The sequence below is a fragment of the Glycine max genome, chromosome 19 (assembly GCF_000004515.6).
Source record: "Glycine max cultivar Williams 82 chromosome 19, Glycine_max_v4.0, whole genome shotgun sequence".
Lineage (NCBI taxonomy): Eukaryota > Viridiplantae > Streptophyta > Magnoliopsida > Fabales > Fabaceae > Glycine > Glycine max.
The window spans coordinates 4,249,183-4,270,115 of record NC_038255.2 but is presented as its reverse complement, the minus strand read 5'-3'; the positions used below and the strand labels follow the sequence as shown (position 1 = coordinate 4,270,115).

Here is a 20,933-nt window from a genome sequence, read left to right as displayed (position 1 = left end):
AATAAAGATGACCCCAACTTCCAAGCTAATGTAGTAAAAAGTGTTGAAGATGTAGATGACTTGTTTTTGACATCAAATGATGAAGTTGCTAAAACAAAATGGGTGTTGGATTTTACGTCGTCAAAGCACATTTGTAGAGATCGAGAAATGTTTTACTTTGAAAATTGATGTCGACCATTTCAACAATCAAAATAAGAAATTAGAGCAAAGATCACAATTGCAAGGGAGAACATGGAGGTTAGTTTGGAATACGTGGAACTTAACAGACCAAGGTATCATCTTTCTGGATGGTTATATATCACACAAAACTGATGTGTAGACTTATGTTGGAGGTTTTGTGCAGGAAGCTAGGAAGCATGTTTTGTGATCTCAGGTGGAGATTGTGATAGTACCAATTGAAGTACCTTGAAATTTTAAATCAATTACCCTTGCCAGAATTATCATATACAAAATTATATAGTATTAACCCAAAGATATTTTTTAGTTGATATAATAAAAAATTATTAACTTTTATAATATATATTTTTTTTCAAAAATCTATGATAATTTATAATTGATTGAAAATGTAAAATTATTTACACTTTTAATATATTAAATTGTCATCCATTTAGGACCAAAATAATTACTTACCCCGCAATATAACATACATAATTATTATTAGTATAATTACAGTCATCCACAATAACTCATCATTGCAAATAACAATTAGCATGTGTAGAATTTTTTGATAGGCTAAGAATAATATATTAAGACTCTCCCCCAACACTTTGTAAAAAAAAAAAAACTTAAATATATTTTTTATCTCTAATAAATATTTTATTTTTGTGTTTGTCCTCTAATAAATTTTTGGTTTGTATTGAGTCCCTAATAAAATAATATTTTTATTTTTTATCCTTAATATTTTGTTTTAGTCTTGGATAAATTAAAAAATTTTATGTTTGCTTCCTAATAAATTAATAAATTTTATTTTAGTATGTATTAATAACAAATAAGAAATATTTATCATAAAACAAATACAAAATTTATTAATTTATTAAGGGTTAAAAATAAGTATCAAGAATAAAAAAAAATGGTTGTTTTATCATCGCAAAACAAAAATTTATTAAAAATTAAATACAAAATTAAATTTTTATTAGGGATCAAAAACATATTTAAGTTAAAAAAAAATGAAAGAAAATGCCCTAACCTGAACAAAGATAGTACAACAGAACACAAATACAACTAAAACCAGAAGACAGAGCATCCCTAAGCCAATTGTTTATTTGCTGACTACCCGAGGCACCTACATACCCACCCTACAACGTGAATAACAACTAACAGTGGAATAGTTTCGACAGCCTTAGCACCTTGCAATACCATTCAAACATAACAGAGGATTATTAATCCATTCGAAGAGAGTGCATGAGAATCCTTTGATTTGCACCCGTAACAAAGATCACTATTTGAACCTTATGTAATCCAATAGCCCATCAACTTCCAGTTTTCCATATTTGAACACTATATCATTCCAATTTTTCCACACAATTAAGGATGTACAATAGTTATCCAATTTTTCATCGTAAGTTATGTGGGAAACTGGAAGTGCCTTCCAATAATAGTATAATACAATAGTTTTCCACTGCATTCCGAATTTTTTGACATATAACCTCTAAGTGCCTTTACATAAGAATGTACAAACTTTTTATGATTTTTCATTGGCATACAGGGCATCATATTTGAGAGTTGCGTTGTGAATTCTGTATTCACTGTGTATAGCTTTCGCAGTCTCAAGTTCCAGATGTATGTTTGTGGCAATTTAGGTGGAATTGACTCCATCTTTATCTTCCTAAAACTCAGATTTGGTGGCTCTTTTTTTTAATCTCCAGTCAGGAAATGAATTTAATTCATCAAAGAGGAAAAATATTATGAAGAAAAGACAATAAAAAAAACTAGAAAATTTTCAGTCAATATATTTTAATTGAAATACATTAAAACGTATATACATATGATTCTGGTCATCTGAAGGACATAACAGCCAAAGACAACAAAGACAATAACATATACGCATGGCTTATTCAAACTAATGACCCCCTGCTGCTCTTCCATCACTCCTTATTGGGAGAAAATCCAAAGTAGCTAGGATACCAAATAGAATTGTATGGAAAATAGTACATTATTTGTTAATACGTAGATGAATCAGACGAGTTTGTCGAAATTTAAAATATTTAGAAATAAGTCAACTGCACATATTTGCCATTTGACTTGTCGCAGTCGTCTTTCACTAACAAACACTCTGAATGTTCCTTTCTCCGGTGCTTCCTAGCAACTACTACAACAATGATCATAGTAGGTGAAAAAAAAAAATGATCAGAATAAGTCTTCACAACTTCACTGATTTGCAGTTTCTCACCGCAAAGCATGACGTTCCTCGGTATCACCTCCTTAACACTCTTCCTCCTTTCCCCCATCTTCACACACCTCAAAGCATACAACCCAGTGGACTGTTTCACCATCAGTTGTGGCACCACCAGTAAATCTTCCGGCTGGGAAAGGACATGGACAGGGAACACAGACTCAAGCTTTTATCTGTCCAAGATGGCATCGTTACTGCTAATGCAACAACCCAATCTCCTACTATCAATAAGTCCCCTACACCAAAGCTCGCTTGTCCCGTTCTCGATTCAACTACCCTTTCCCAATCACCTCAGGCCCCTAATTCCTTCGCCTCTTCTTCTACCCTGTTGACTACCCTTCTTTTCCCCGCACCAACAAATCCTTTACTGTTCAATCCAACCAATTCATCCTCCTTGATGGTTTCAATGCCTCTTTCAACGCTGATGCTGCAAACAAGGAAACCATCTTCAGAGAATATGTTGTCTATGTGGATAATGATCAGAGGCTTATCCTCAGCTTCTCTCCGTCTCAACCAAACTGATCCTATGCTTTCATCAATGGAATTGAAGCAGTTTCCCTGCCAACCGATCTGTATTACATGTCAGCAATTGACACTGTATTCACGCTTGTGGGACACGACATGCTGTTCAGCATTGAAAGCATTGCTGCACTGGAGACGGTGTATAGAATTCAAGTCCGAGGGCACGAAATCTCTCCACAAAGCGACACCGGTTTGTTCAGGAAATGGGCTGGTGATAAAGAAGATTAATTAATTAAGCAAAATCCACAGAATAATGATCTACCAGCTAACACGGATGGTAAGATGAACATAACCGTGAATCCTGATCATGTGGCGCCCAAGGAACTGTACAGAACAGCCCATAACATGGGCACAAACACCACTCTGAACATAATCAGCAACCTGACTTGGGAGTTTCCCGTTGATGCTGGCTTCACTTACGTGCTCAGGTTTCACTTTTGGGAGCTTGACCCCAATCTTGATATAGACGGTGACAGGGTGTTCTTCATTTACATAGCAAGCCACTTGGTTGATGATCGCGCTGATGTTATGAGATGGACACAGAAACAGAAAAGGTTTCTCCGCGTATAAAGATTATGCCGTTGTGGTTCCCTAGAATAATACTCAGAAAAAGGTGTACAAGGGCTACTTTGAAGGCGGTTTCACCCCAGTCACTATCAAACACCTCAAACTAGATTCACAGCAGGGTGCAAATGATATCATGAACAAGATTGAGATGCTCTCACAGCTCTGCCACCTTCATCTTGTGTTCCTCATCGGGTACTGCAATGAGAACTATGAAATGATCCTTGACTATGATTTCATGGCGTGTGGCACCCCCCGCCAACATCTCTAAGACACCAATAACGCACATCTCTTGTGGACACAATGCTTGCAAATTCGAATCGGCATCACATGCGGGCTGCATTATCTCCATACAGGTGCGAAGCACACAATCATCCACCACGACTTGAAAACCACCAACATTCAAAAATTCGAATGGAAGCATGAAGGAAGAAGAGCAGAAGTAGAGGAAGAAGAAATGAATTTGGAAAACAATTTTTAGTGAATTATTGCCACTTATTGGTTTGGTTATTGGTACAACTTTTATACAGAGAGGAAGTAGTTAGTTACAATCCTAACTATCTACTAACAACCATAACTAGAAGTCAGTTACATGGCTAAGTAACTACTAACAACCATAACCAACTACCAACTACTAACATAGCTAATATCAACCAACTACCAACTACTAACAACTAATATCCCACAAGTAATAAAGTTAAAACACAAGTCTGAATATCACAATCACATAGACTTTGTTTGTACTTATGTAGATGAATATTGGATTAAGAAAAAGATTTGGAAAAGTTGTTGAAAAACATTAATTTAAATTGACAGAAAATTAAATCAAACAAGAGGAAAGTTTAAACAAGAAATGAAATTGATTAATTAAAGACAAAAAAGATAAGAAAATCTAATATTATTGTAGAAGAAAATTTAGAAGATGAGCATATTGAGAACTTAGCCTACCTGAGTCACTCTTTGATATAATTTTAATTTTAATTATTTCAATTTATACATGTATCTACTAGTATACTCTAACTTTGGTCCCCGCATGAAAGAACCTAATTTATCTATTTTTCTCTTTCAAATTCCTTTGCAGAACTAAAATAGTAAATTGCATTACGAATAGAGATGTATAACAGCTTAATTTATCCAATTTAATGATCCTTGACTATGATTTCATGGCGTGTGGCACCCTCTGCCAACATCTCTAAGACACCAATAACGCACATCTCTTGTGGAAGCAACGCTTGCAGATTTGCATCGGCATCACATGCAGGCTGCATTATCTCCACACAGGTGCGAAGCACACAATCATCCACCATGACTTGAAAACCACCAACATCCTGTTGGATGATAAGTGGGTATTTAGCGGAGAGCATAGCTATAGTTATAATGATAATTATAATACGTTGTTGTCTGGAATTAACATTTTTGCTATCAGCCTGTGTTACTTGTTCAGTTACTGTAGCATTTCCCCGTCCAATAACTTACAGCTCCATTCTTAATTGCTTAAAATTCCTATTATTTTATCGGGAGTTATGTTACACTTGATTGCTGAAAAAATTAGAAATAAATTTAAAAACATTCTCTCTTTGTGTATATATAGTCAGTTAGTTAATTATCCACCATTGTCTTATTCACTTCAGCCAGCTCATCATTTAGCATTTAAAACCATTTACAACAACCAAAGACAAAATAATAAATGAGAAATAAGACAATAACATAAGCAGCTCCAAATAAATCAAAATATAACAGCCTTGAAACTACAACAATTGCTTATCTGTGTATGACTCATAGTGGTTCTCTCCTCTCTACCCATATGATGATCTATTTCTTAAAGACAAATTATTAGATTCTGATACAAGCACACACAAGCACGTTGCAAACATGTAAATATGTGAGGGCACATTGTTACCAGTGCACATATGAGTTTAAGCCTACTTTAACTATTGTGATGCTAGTGATGAATGTCCCACAATCCTTATTTATTCTTCAAATTTATTCAGAAAAAAATGCAGTGGATCTCAATTATTTTTCATGTGACTGATATTGGAGTCTGTGATTTAGAAGACAATTGAAGAGAATAATACATTTAGAAGAAAAGATATACACACATAACGAATATGAAACACAAAAAAATCAAATTTATTCATATAACTTCTCCGGAAGACAACAACAAAGGTTACAAATAATGTAACAGCAACCCATTGCCATGTGTTAGTTAACATTATGAGCACCAAACAGAGCAAGCTTCATTTTGCTTTCAAGACAAAATATAACAAAATGTCAATAAATCACATAACCTTTGTCCCAAAACAATGTCAAATCAGTAAAAAAAAATGGAATCAAAATGCAAAAGAGAGAATAGAAGAATACAAACATAACATGGACGATAATAGTAACAGGACAGAAACCTGTAAAACAAAGAATTTCAAATCAGAAAATGACTATAAAATCTAAAATACTTCAGTCTGTCACAATATTCAACATGATATATATAATAAAGAGGTTAAAGAAAATTTCTTCTTATTGCAAATTAAGTTACTAAAGTATAATCTACTCAAAAGAGCTTTTGTATTGCATCCAAGATCAATTATGTAAAAAGAAGAATGAAACCACTTAATTCACATGTCACTTTATCAACCACTGTAAGATACTGTTTATATTCAAACCAAGTCACTATCAACTAATAGATAGCTAGTTAATTAACTTATAACATCAAAACTCTAACAAGATAAAAATATGATTAAATTGTAAATATTTCTCTCAACTCGTCATTCATCTTTTACGAAAAAACAATCTGAATATTCTTTTCTCCCTAGCATCCAAACACAGAGTAACAGTTTTGCAAGATTCTTTGACGTGGATCAGCCACTAGCAAATGATGTTGTGGTTGAGTTTTGCAGTAACATAATGTTATAGTTAGTTCTACTTTATTTTTGTATCATATTGTTTTGGTCAAGTATCTGCAAGGTGAGGAGGCATGGGTGCCATGCATTAAGAATTTTCCAGATTTTTTTTTTTTTTTTTGTGTGTGTGTGAACTAGTACTTCCCAGGTAAGTATCATATCATTTACGTATAGAGATTGCAAACATTAATCTTAGTCAACCCCTATATTCCTCAATTTAGTTAGAATCACATGATTGTTTCGTCAAATATCCAAAACCACCAATTGTTATATTTGTTTGATTTGGTTTTCATGTTTCCGGTTTTGCCCTCCACCATGCACTGCCTAAACTAACTCTAATTTTAACCACCAACCCACCTCACTCTCTCCAAGCACAATGCCAATTTCATCACCCAAATAGCCCTTCGACAAAGTCATCATCACCGTCTTCTATATTTTATTTCCCCTGTTTTGACACTTGACTTTTCTCAAATAGTCTTTCACTAACAAACAATGAACGTTTCTTTCTCCGGGCCTTCCTAGCAACTAAGACTTGGCAATGAATAAGTCTTCACAACCGCACTGAATTGAAGGGTCTTAACACTTACCATGAGGTGCCTCAGTACCACCTCCACAACTGCACTCAAATAGTCTTTGACTAAGAAACACTCTGAATGTTCCTTTATCCCATGCTTCCTAGCAACTACAAGCTAATAATAATAAAAATCATTTACAACTTTACTGACTTGTAGTGTCTCACCGAAAACCATGAGGTTCCTCAGTATCAACTCTGTAGCATTATTCCTCTTTCTCCTCTTCTCCACACACATCCAAGCGTACACTCCGGAAGACAACTTCAGCATCAGTTGCGGCACCACCGGGACATCCTTCGACGGTGAAAGGACATGGACAGGGGACATACACAAAAAGTACTTATCTGGTGGTCAAGATGACACCGTTTCAACTGAAGCAACAACACAATCTCCTTCTGTCAAACAAGTCCCCTACACCTCAGTACGCTTGTCTCGTTCTCAATTCAATTACTCCTTCCCCGTCACCGCTGGCCCCAAATTTGTTCGCCTCTTCTTCTATCCTGCCGACTACCCCTCCTTTCCTCGCACTGATGCCTCTTTCACCGTTCAATCCAACCAATTCACCCTCTTAAAAGGTTTTAACACCTCTCTAAATGCGGATGCAGGAAAAACGGAAACCATCTTCGGAGAATATGTGGTCAACGTCAACGATGGTGGGATTCTGCTCCTTAGCTTCACTCCGTCGAAACCATACTCCTACGCTTTCATCAATGGAATTGAGGTACTTTCCATGCCAACTGATCTTTATTACACATCAGCGACAGTGGATGCAGTTGGATTCAAGTTCGTGGGAAGAAACATGCAGTACACCCTCAGAACCAGCTTTGCCTTGCAAACAGAGTATAGAATCAAAGCCGGAGGGCAAGAAATCTCTGCACAAAACGACACCGGTTTGTTGAGGAAATGGGCTGGTGATGAACAAGATTATTTAATTAAGCAAAATCCAGAGAATAATGATCTACCAGCTAACACGGATGGAAAGATGAACATAACGGTGAATCCTGATCATGTGGCACCCAAGGAACTATACAGAACAGCGCGTAACATGGGCACAAACACCACTCTGAACATAATCAGCAACCTGACTTGGGAGTTCCCCGTTGACTCTGGTTTTACTTACATGATCAGGCTCCACTTTTGCGAGCTCGATCCAAATATTAGTGACATCAAGGACAGGGTGTTCTTAATTTACATAGCGAGCCAGTTGGCAGAAGACAATGCTGATGTTATGGAATGGACCCAGAAACAGAAAGGTCTCCCTGTGCATCAAAACTATGCGGTTTTGATTCCCAAGAATAATAATCAGAAAAAGGTTAATCTGTTGCTCCAAATGCATCCTCAAACTGATGATAAAACATTATATAGAGATGCGTTCTTGAACGGTCTCGAGATATTCAAAATCAGCGAAGCCAAGTCAAACAACCTTGCTGGACCTAATCCAGACCCAGTTCTGACTCCACACAACAACATACCCGCCCCAAAGGGAAACAGCAGCAGCGGGAGCCAAATGACCATAATTGGTGTCATTGCAGGGTTGGTATCTGGGGTTGTTTTGATATCCGTTGTCATTCTTTTTGTTGTAATTTTGTGGCGCAAGAGAACCACTGCTATGAAGACCAAGGATAGGTCAACCAACAAGCAGAACTACTCTCTGCCATCCGATCTCTGCCGCCGCTTCTCCCTCATCGAGATCAAAGCCGCCACCCAAAACTTTGACGAAGTCTTCATCATCGGCGTGGGAGGATTCGGCCATGTCTACAAGGGCTACATCGATGACAGTTTTACCCCCGTTGCCATCAAGCGCCTCAAACCGGGTTCACAGCAAGGGGCACGTGAGTTTTTGAATGAAATCGACATGCTTTCGCAACTCCGTCACCTCAATCTCGTCTCTCTCATCGGCTACTGCAACGATAATAAGGAAATGATCTTGGTCTATGATTTCGTGAGACGTGGCAATCTACGTGACCATCTCTACAACACCGATAAGCCCCCTCTCTCGTGGAAGCAACGGTTGCAGATTTGCATTGGGGCAGCGCTTGGGCTGGATTATCTTCACACAGGCGCGAAACACATGATCATCCACCGTGATGTAAAAACCACCAATATCTTATTGGATGATAAATGGGTGGTCAAGGTTTCAGACTTTGGGCTTTCCAGAATTGGACCCACGGGCGTGGACAAGTCTCATGTCAGCACTGTTGTGAGGGGAAGCTTTGGGTATTTAGACCCGGAATATTACAAACGCTACCGTTTGACAGAGAAGTCTGATGTGTACTCTTTTGGTGTAGTGTTGTTTGAGATACTGTGCGCTCGGCCACCTCTAATCCATAGTGCACAGATAGAACAGGTGTCACTTGCTAATTGGGTGAGGTGCTGTAACCAAAGTGGGACTATGTCTCGGATTGTGGACCCCACATTGAAGGGGAAGATCGCGCCTGAGTGCTTTAAGAAGTTTTGTGAGACTGGAATGAGTTGTTTGTTAGAGGATGGGAGGCAGAGGCCATCGATGAACGACGTCGTTTGGATGCTGGAGTTTGCACTCCAGCTACAAGAGAGTGCAGAGCAACGCGAAAATGATGGTATTGTTATTACTGAAGAAGTTAATGAGAAAAGAGAGGAAATTAGTGATGATACGTTTAATATTAACAAGAGTAGTAGTGCAGTGAGTGTGAATGTGAGTACAAGTAGTTCCAGCGAAGAGCATAGCTATGCAGGGATTGATATACTTGCTTGGTTGAGGGGCATGGGCAAAAACAAATTGTAACAAATAACAAATTGTAAATAATAGTCCGTAGATTTCTTTTTATAATTGATAACTTATGATGACAGCAGGTAAGCTATTAATCTCAAATAATTAAATCTTTTCAGTTTTCCCTCTCTTAAAAGAAACTTGTAATTTGATTTAAAAACACATGCTGCAACTCAATCAAGTTTTCCTATTTTTCTTTGGTGGTAGTATATACCTTTGAATGAGCATGTATTATATTTTGTGGCAAGCCTTTTAACTTCCTAGAAGTTGCATGATATTGATGTCTCTCCAATGGCATCAAAAGTGCCAACACATAAAATAGTGATATCAATATTTTTCAATTTGATTCTAATCTCAATTCCATAGGTCCCCATCTCATTCTCCACTTCTCTATTCCTATTTGATTTGTATACGTTGTTCCCCAGCTATCTCCTTTCTAATATGATTATAATCTCAATTCTATATGAGAATTTAAGAATTAGGATGAGTGAGAAATCAACACTCCTTGATGATGCGTACCATTGGTATACCCAGCGCCTTGAGGTAATTAACCTGAAGAAATAGCTTTTAGTCATAAATATTAACTCTTTAAGGTGAAATTAAAATTCAGTTATGGCATTGACTTTTCAGTCTAACAACATTTTCAGATTAATGAATTTATGTCAAGGGCTATTTTGATATGGTACCGTGTGTGAAAATCACAAAGCTAAAATAGTGAAGTGCAGACTGCAGAATGCATGATCTATTGCACAATCTCGATGGTTAAATCTGATGCTACAAGCATGTCTAAAAGCTTGAGGCATGTGCCATTTTGGGATCAAGACCTTACAATAGATCTAAGTCAATTTCTCTAGTTACAAAAGCTTAGAACACTTCTCTTGTAACTTGAGAAATATTGACTTGCGTGTACTGTTAAAGCTTTTACGAAATAGCATTGGTAACATGAAAATTAATGAAACACTTGCAGTATCTAAATCTAAATGGTGACACTAAACTTCAGTCCCTTCCTGAGTCCCATTTGCAGGCTACATCCATTATGATAAATCATTGTTTTACTTTGCAGCTCCAAATTCTTCACAACATCATGTTCTTTTTGCCTTATTGATGAAGTTTTGAACGTGATTCTTTCCGTGAATCCATGTTAACTCTACCATAACATGAAAAATATAATGCTCTAGTTAAACAGTACATAAATGCAACTAGACTCATTTATGTGTTGAAATGAGTGTGAACTCTTTCCAATAGATTTATCTCTGCAAATGCATCTGAGTAGTAGTCCCACGCTTGACATACAATCTCATTACTGAAAGTTTCCGCATAAAGAGAATTCAAATGATAGTGTTTGAACAGTTAACTTTTTTTTCTTTTATTAATTTGTGTCATGTTCAAACTCATGTTTTGAAGAATTGAAAAATCTGCAAACAACAAATACATGATAGGAAGTGACTTTGTACAGTTAACTAGAAAGGCTAATTTAAGCCAAAAAAATGCATGTCTTTACAACCACCATAGATCAGTTGAACCAAGAGTATCATGAATACTCTTGTCGACCTTGTCTACCCTTTCATATTTGAATTTTTCCTTCAATATCATTAGTCATTAGTACACAGGAGAGGACATCACAGATTCACAGTACATTGAAAATAGAGATAAGAACAAAAAATACTGATAATCCAAAATCAAACAGAGGATATCCTGAGAATAATCCAAAATCAAATACCAAAACCATACTGATAAACAAGACATATAATATCCTCTAAGTGCCTTCACACAAGGATGTACAATTTTTCTTATTTTTTATTTTTTTACTGGAAGAAGGATTTGATTTAAAGAATTACCTGATTGAGCAGTAATGATATAGCTTATCCAAGATCTTCAGTTCATCAAGTGTGATATAATCAATTGGTCACAGCATAGATATGATAAATCTTGTTCACAGCATATGCACTTCACTGCCTACAGTGACATCTATAAAGTCATCAGCAGTGGCATCATACCAGAGAATAAATATCTATATGTAGTGAATACAGAATTTATATGCATGATAAATCTGACTTTTAAGATTTAATTTAAGGGGGGAAAAAGGCTTTTCCCCATCTTTCACTTCCCATTTTCCTGCCATCCAAGTTTGTCAACGCAACCCATCAGTAACTAAAAAAATTGGATATGATTTAAAAGGAAGAAAAGATCAAAGGCAACCAAACCATGGAGGAAACAATGAGGCCTCTCGTTTGGGACATTGGAATGCTCTTGCCATGCCTTAGAATCCAATACTTATTCTTCATCACAATCCACATTTCCTTCCCTCTATTATAGGGTTGTTAATTCTAATTATAATACCAGCATTATGCTGCATTAGAATTTCTATTTTATTTTAGGTTTAAATATGCTTATGATCCATAATAAATACTCTATTTTTTGTGTTTATTTCCTAATATATTTCAGTTTTGTGTCGAGTCTTTAATATAACATGTTTTTATTTATGGTCCTTGATATTTTGTTCTAGTCCATGATAAATAACAAATTTTATGTTTGTTTTTTCATAAATTAATGATTTTTTCTTTAGTTCCAACTAATAGCAAATGAAAAAAAATTACCTGGGATCGAGCAAACACAAATTTCATTAATTTATCATAAACTAAAAATAAGTGTCAAAGACCAAAACAAAAATATTATTATATTAAAAATTCAATGCAAAACAAAAATATATTAAAAAAACATAAAAATCGAATATTTATTAAGGATAAAAAATATATTTAAACTTTTATTTTATAAAATAAAATGATAAACTAATATTCCCCTAGACTTTAGAGTAACAGTAGGGCATGAGGGAACCCTCCCTCCCCCAAATTAGGATGCCAAAAGGAACTATGTCTACTAAACCATCATTAACTACGTATACATGCCACTACTTTGATCAGCAAACACTCTCAAGGTTCCTTTCTCCTGGACTTCCTAGCAACTACGAGCTAGCAATTACAATAAATCTTCACAACTACTCTGACTTGAAGGGTCTTGCCACTAACCATGAGGTTCAATAGTGTCACCTGCATAGCAGTCACCATTCTCTTCCTCTCCATACACCTCCAAGCATACAAATACAGGCCACTGGAACATTTCACCATCAGCTGTGGTGCAACTAGAACATCTTTGAACTACTACTTCCCCGTCACCTCTGGCCCTAAATTCGTTCGCCTCTTCTTCCACCCTGCTTCTTATCCTTCCTTTCCCTGCACTGAGGCACCCCTTCACTGTTCAGTCCAACTCATCCTCCTTGACAGTATTGACAGCTCTATGGAAACCGAAGCTGAAAACACGGAAAGCATTTTCAGAGAGTATGTGATACAAGTGAATTACGATGAGATGCTGACCCTCAGCTCCACTCCATCACATCCAAACTCGAACGCTTTCATCAACGGAATTGAAATATTGTCCATTCCAAGTGATCTGTATTACATGTCAGGAAACTACACAAAATTCAAATCCCTAGGAGGTGATGAATTGGTCTACATTGCTCGAGCCAGAGTATAGAATCAAAATGAGAGTGTAACATCCCGTTTTTTTTGTAAAATAAATAAAAATTTTTATTTAAAAATTAATAGAATTTTTAGAAATTAAATAAATGAGAGAAAAGAATTTTTAGTTAAATTAAAATAAGAGTTTCATAGTATTAGAAAATAAATAGAATAGAGTAAAATGATGTTTTAGAAGATAAAAGAATGCTTTAATTGCTTATTTATTTAATGACAGAATAAAATAAAGTTCTTTTTTAATAAAATAAAGAAAAATAAAATAAATAACAAGTTCATGATATCCTAGTTATAAATAGAGACATATTAGGTCAATTTTTACATTTAGGATACGTTCCTACACTCTTTTCCTCCCAAATTTGTTCTCCATTCTTCCTCTCCCCAAACTCTCTCCTTTTCCCGTATACACTCAAATCTGTCGCAATAGAATTACAATTCCGGATTCATTAACCGTTGGATTGCCTTGAAATTTGGACACCACCTTTAGAACTCAATTTTACACATTTTCACTATTAGGATTTCTAAAATAATGTTTGTAAAGAGAGAAATGTCCATCGCATGGAGACAGTGAAATTGAGGCTCCAATTCCTTTTCCTTCTCTCTAACGCTGGAAAACCCTAAGAGAACAACTAGGAAAAAAACTTGAGGAATCTTAGGAAACCACTAAAGACATTGCTACCACTGTCGGATTACACACGTGAGCCTGCTTAGAGGTAAGAGATGAGTTACTCACGTTTGGGGATTCAAATGAACATGTGTAGGAATCCCCAGAGGATAAATTTTAGGTTATTTTGGGATGTTTTATGAATTTCAATTTTGTTCTTATTTTTTTATTCACGAGTTGAATGTGTTTGATAGACTAATTGATGTTTCGATGCGAAATTGTTGGAAAATTAATATATTCTTATGTTGAGTGAAACCTAGAAATTGGACCTTTTCTAATAAGCGTGAATTGATGAAATTAAGTAAGAGATTTATCGCAAGAGAGAGATATTGATTTTGTATTTTTTTACCCTTTTCGTGCTTTTTAGGGGTCTTTTTATTTATAGTTTGAAATTGATATTATAATTTGGAATTAGAACTGGCTAACAAAATTACATTCTCGATTATTATTTTAATTTTAATATTTAGTATGAGTTTATATATTGTTTCATATTGTTATTCTTTAAAATTGGCCAAAGTCTATTCAACTATAAGGTTCTTTGAAAGTTTTAGAGAATTTTTGGTGCAGTTTTGTTTGATTATATTTCACTTTGTAAATTCATGATTAAAATTTTTGTGTGTTTAGTTATTTATATATTGTGTGTGTTTATATATGTAATACTATTTGTATATTATGAATTGTGATTGAGATTGAGTATAAGTAACAAGTTAAGCATATGTTAATTTGTGAGATACACGTGAACATGTGATGGTGGATTGTGACGTTGGAAGGTGTTAAATTGTGGACATCAGATATGGTTGTGAATAAGTTTGTTGTTAATACTTGATGTGATATTACTTGTGCTTTGAGTTATGAATTATACAATAATCCGACTAGTGTTTACCTTGAGAAAAGTGTTTATGCGTGAGGTGTTACAAGGAAAGTGTAGGGTTCCAAGTTAGGAACCTGAGGTGTTAAATGATAGCGCAATGCATGAGGTGTTAAAAAAATGTAGGGTTCCAAGTTAAGAACCAGAGGTGTTAAATTGTAACACATTATGTTAAACGTGTTTGAAAATAAGTGTAAGATCATGGGTATTGTATAATTCATAAGCAGTGTTTGCATGCAAAAGTTATTTTAGGGGTTAAACCTAAATCAGGAAGGTGAGACCCTAACAGATTCTTCGGAGCCTAGGCCTTGGAGGTAAATACACTTGGTTTGAGTGCTCCTTTAAGCCTATGTTGATCCCATATGGTTAGAGCATTCTCATAAAATAGAGTGACCTTAACTAATAACATTATGATTTCACTTAGTAAGAGTAATCTGACATACCCATTGTGTGACATGTCTTGTTATGTACTCCTAGGCGCCTTAGTATTGTTTTTCACTGACATGATAACACATTACATTTAGTATTGAGTTTTAGTGTATCTGTTGCATAACATCTGTGTAATGATCATTATGACTTGCTATGTGATGGTGGGTAATGAATTGTATGAGTGTGAGACATAGTGTTGTACTTGAGATGTGTTTTTCTGAACACGTGATTAATGTGGAGGTGTGGAATGTGAGTTTGTGATTAAATACTTGGGACAAGTAATGTTATGCAATGAGTGGTGAAATGATGCGAATCATGTTAAGTTGAGCTTGTGATATTTATACTATATATATACGCCTTCGTTTATCTATACCTGTTTATGAATGTGATAACTTACGTCCCGTGTGTTATTGTGTTTGAATCCTATGATGATTTCGAACTTTGTGTTCATGAGAACAAATGGTTAGGTGAATTACTTTAAGGAACCTTGTGTTGGAGAATGCCAAGACACAATGGTCTGATAGAATATGACATTGGGGCATGAGTTTTTGTTTTAATTGCATGATGTTCCAAACATACCATTTTACTTTATTTGATTCTGCTGCTTAACTTGAGTTTTTTCTTTGTAAACTTGAATGACCTTGTTTTAAGCTGGAAATATTTTTGAAAAAAAAATTGTTTGGTAATAATAAAGCGAATGTGAACCTTTTACCCACGTGAATTTACATACGATTTTATTGAATAAAATTGATTTAATTAGATTCCATGTTTTATATATGTTTTTTTTCCAATTATATGCATGTTGGGATAGAGGGTGTGACAGAGAGAAGGACAAGGAATTTCTCCACAAAATGAGACTCTTCAGGAATTGGGCTGGTCATGATGAACAATATTTAGTGACACAAAATCTATGGGACAATCTAATGGGTGACATGGATGGTAAGATGAACATAACCGTGAATCCTAAATATGTGGCACCAAAGGAAATTTACAAAACATCCCATGGCATGTGCAGGAATACCAATTTGAACAAAAGCCTTAATTTGACTTGGGAGTTCCCCATTCATTCTTTCTCTGTTTACATGGTCAAGCTCCACTTTTGTGAGCTTGACCTGAATATTAATGACATTGGTGAGAGGATGTTCATCATTTACATAGGAACTGAGTTAGCTGGTGATAGCTCTGTTATGAAATGGAGTCAAAAACAAAAAAGTCTGGCTGTGCACAGAGACTACATCATTATGATTTCTACGAATGATATTCAGAAAAAGGTTAATCTCTCACTTTAGCTGCAACCTGATAAAAGTGCAAAGGATAAAAATACAACGGCCCATTCTTGAACGGTCTCAAGATTTTCAAAATCATTAGCTACAATATTCTTTACAGTGACAATATAACCCTGATATCTTCAAAACTACAGAGCTTCATACCCTCCCCCAAGGGTAGCAGAAGCACCAAAACAATAATAATTTGTCTTGTCATTATATTCATCTTCTCGAGGGCAATTTCCAAGTGTGCTCCATTCTCTTTCTCAACCACCAAGACAACCAACACACACAATCATTGCAACCGTCCCATCTTTGCCGCCGCTTCTCCCTCATCAAAATCAATGGTTCCACCAACTACTTCAACAAAGCCTTCATCGCCAATGTCGGGGGATTTGGCCATGTGTACAAGGGCTACATTGATAGCGGTTCCACTCCTGTTGTCATCAAGCGTCTCAAACTGGGTTCACAATAGGGGGCTTGCGAATTCAAGAATGAGATCGAGATGCTATCACAGCTCTGCCCCCATCATATCACCATTTTTGTCGGCTATTGCGATAACACGAAAATGACCATCGTCTATGAATTCATGGCACATGGCAACCTACACGAACATCTCTACAACACCAATAACCCTTCTCTCTTATGGAAGCAATGCTTGCAGATTTGCATTGGGACAACACGTGGGTTGCATTATCTTCACTCAAGCGCAAAACACATGATCATCCACCACAACATGAAAACCAAGAACATCTTGTTGGATGACAAGTGGGTGGCCAAGGTTTCTGACTTTGGGCTTTCAAGTATTGGGCCCACGGGCACATTCGAGGCCCATATCAACACCATTGTGAAAGGCAACTTTGGGTATTTGGATTCAGAGTATTATATATGCTACCGTTTGACTGAGAAGCCTGATGTATACTCTTTTGGAGTAGCGCTGCTTGAGATACTATGCACTTGACCGCCTCAGATCCATACCATGGAGATGCAACAAGTATCACTTGCTAATTGGGCCAGATGTTGTTAACAAATTGGGACTATGGCTCTGATTGTGGACCCCATGTTGAAGGGGAAGATTGCACTTGAGTGCTTCAGAAAGTTCTGCAAGATTGGGGTGAGTTGTTTGTCAGAGGATGGGATGCAGAGGCCTTCTTCCATGAATGACGTCATTTTGGAGCTGGACTTTGCACTGCAACTGCAAGAGAATGTAGAGCAATGCAAGAATGCTGGTATTGTTACCTTACCGAGTGAATTAATGAAAAAAGAGGAAATTAGTGACAAATAGTTTAAGGAAATCTATAACTTAAGAAAGGAAGAGTTACTTAAAATACAAAATGTTACAATTGTTTAGGGAGTGCATTTTTAAAACTGCCCTTTTATGTATATTATTTTTCTTTGTGTGGGTTGATTTATCAAAGAGTGTTAATTGGCCCAATATGCATGGATTATGCGATCCGGTTCTAATAAGAGCATCTCCAATGGGAGTACTTACATGAATTGTTTAACTTTAAACAATGTTACTTAACATTTTTTTCACTAGAGCATATGACATGACATTGCTTATACACTGTTGCTTACATAAGCAACCGTTGCTTAAAAAAAATTATACCTTAAATTGAATATTTTTAAGCATAATAGGACCCATAAAATTAAGTTAATCACTAACTTCAAAAACCTTAGCATTGGAGTAAAATTTCATGTAGAGTGTTTAAATTTATATGGAATTGTAAGACCTCACAAAATCATGTTAAACAATTCATCTAAAAAACTATACATGGTAGATGTTTTAACAGAGTATTTGGTGGCAATTGTTATTATGTACCTTCCTTTTCTATATTCTTTCAAAAACATCCTTTTTTTGGAAAGTACTTTTCATAATATTAAATTTTTAACACATTTCATAAATTACTTTTTGGAAGTAAATTTTTTAACATATTCCAAAAAATACTTACACAGAAGATTTAAAATTGTAACCTTATGGAAAATACTTTCTGAAAGTCAATTTTTAACAACCTTTGTATTGTTTAGGATAGTTCATGGTGATGTTGTAGTTGCAAATAAACCAAGTGCTTGGTTGTGCTTTTTCCGTTATGAAAATTTGACTTCTCCTTAATTGGAGGAGTGACTCCATTGGCAAATTGGGCATGATATTGGTAATTGCTTCACTTGGAAGATTCGTCATATCATTGTGGTCTGTGATTGGAGTGCTGATGCATTCACGAGATTCATATTCCTACAAATGCTTCTAGAATATGATATTTTCATTTTTTGTTTGCTAGCATTTCTTTTAAAGAAATTGAGAAAGTGAGTATATCATATCAATACACACTGAACGCAGAGCAACGTAAAGACAATTGGTGTTCCCTTTTTTCTTCTTCTAGAAATTGGCTTCCAGGAAGTACTTTTTATAATTTTAACACATTATGGAAAATATTTTTCAGAAGTGCAAAAAATTTAATGTTACAAAAAAAATACTTTCCAATGGTGTTAAAAAATTTACATTTTGAAAAGTAGTTTCCAAAATGTAAAAAATTTAGATTCCCTAAAATACTCTCTGGATATGAGATATCATATTGTTGTTGAATTTTAAGCTTGAAATTAATTGAGGTAAATTGCAAACTCCATGTTATAAATATTGTATAAATATTCAAATATTATGAAAAAGTTCAAGTCCCCTTCACCATTGCACGCTTGTCCCATTCCTAATTGAACTACTCCTTCCCCGTCACTGCAGGCTCCAAATTCATTCGCCTCTTCTTCTACCTGGCTAATTACTACCTTTCCTTTTCCCGCAACGACGCATCCTTGACCTTCCAATCCAACGAATTCACCTTCCTCAATGGTTTCAATGCCTCTCTAAATGCCGAAACACAGAAACCATCTTCAAAGAATACGTGGTCCACATGAACGACGATGAGAGGCTAAACTTCAGCGTCACTCTTTTGCAACCAAACACCTATGCTTTTGTCAACGGAATTGAGATACTTTTTGTGCCAAACAATCTGTATTACATATCAGCAAATGAAGTGGGATTGATTCTAGTTATCCCCAGCTCCACCCTTGAGACAGAGTATAGAATCAATGTAGAAGGCACTACTAAAAAAAACACTTTTTATGACACGTGATCTACGACGGTTATTATAGAATCGATTTAGAAGGTGGTGCGGTGACATTTTAGTAATTATTGTAAAAGAAATTACATTTTACGATGCACATTCTAAGACGGTTATTGAAAACCACCTTAGAATGTTGTATGCAATAAAGTATGCGACAAGTTTTAGGTAAAGACCGTCGTGATTGGGAAAAAAAAACAAGCGCATTATTATTTCCCAAAAATCACTCTTCTTCTGCACGCCTCTTCGTTTTCTCTCACTAACCCTAAAAGCCCATCCTCGTGAGTCATTGCCGTTTCTACTTCTAGGGTTTCTTTTTTTTTTTTTGCTTCCCCCTCTCCTTAACCCCCCAAGTATGAATGGTTTTCATAAAATCATCAAAGCAAGAACTTAAAAATTAAAAATTACCGGATTCCGCCGGGGTACGACGTCACTGCAAAACCAGAGCACCCCAAACGGCGTCCCCAAGGAACCCTCGCAAATCGCGGTGGCGCTCCGAGCTCGAGATTCGAGAAGAAAAAGATTCAACCATTGTGGAAGAGGACGAAAAACCCAGAACGAGAAGACAAACCACGCGAACTAAGAAGGAGAAACCTAACTCCGTTCCACCTTCAACCCCATCTCCAAGTATGCATTTTTACCATTTTCTCTCTAATCCGTTTGGCTTCTCTATGTTTGATCATAAGTTTTTATTATTTCTGGGTGGTTTTGTTTTCAGAGAGTGAAGAAGAGAATGGTGGTGATTTGGACCATGTTGGACAGGTGGTGAGTGATTTGATCATGTGGAAGGATGCATCAAAGTCAACCTTTTGGTTTGGTTTTTGTTCTCTTTGTCTCTTGTCTTCATGCTTTACTCAAGGACTCAACTTTAGGTCAGTACTTTATGCGTTTTTGTTTTTTTATTTTCACCTACATGGAGAAAAAATCTGAGTTTTTTTTTATTTTAATTTTCAGTGTTTTGTCGGCCTTGTCGCAATTGGGGATTCTCTTATCAGGTGTTTCATTTTTCTCGAATTCGATTTGTCAAAGGTACGATTTTTAGTTCGAGATTCATAGGTGGTGTTATGCTTCAAGCTCTTTCTTGCGTATTTTGTGACTTTGGTCTTTGTGTTTCAGAAATGAGGTTGAAGAAAAGAGGGAAATCAAGCTGGCAGAGGATGACATTTTGTGTCTTGCGAAATTAATTCTTCCTGCTCTGAATTTTGCAATTTCAAGGATGAGAGCGTTGTTCTCAGGAGAACCATCCATGACCCTCAAAGTAATCATCTAAGTTCTATTTTAGATATAGAATTTATAGGTTTTATGTGAACTGATGCAAAACGTTCAAGAACAAATAAAACAAGTTGAGAATGATACTAAGCGATAAGAGAC

General features: G+C 35.8%; 1 protein-coding gene and 1 pseudogene across 1 annotated transcript; both read left to right on the top strand.

The window, feature by feature from the left end:
- The first annotated feature begins 2,397 nt into the window (after nt 1-2,397).
- Nucleotides 2,398-9,708, top strand: LOC100790235 (receptor-like protein kinase FERONIA-like). Its single transcript, NM_001254519.1, has 6 exons — nt 2,398-2,509; nt 2,943-3,125; nt 3,180-3,478; nt 3,510-3,726; nt 4,676-4,820; nt 7,104-9,708. The coding sequence occupies exons 1-6, from the start codon at nt 2,398-2,400 to the stop codon at nt 9,706-9,708; spliced, it is 3,561 nt and encodes a 1,186-aa protein (NP_001241448.1).
- A 3,012-nt stretch (nt 9,709-12,720) lies between these two features.
- Nucleotides 12,721-19,356, top strand: LOC106797279 (receptor-like protein kinase FERONIA; annotated as a pseudogene).
- The last annotated feature ends 1,577 nt before the right edge of the window (nt 19,357-20,933 follow it).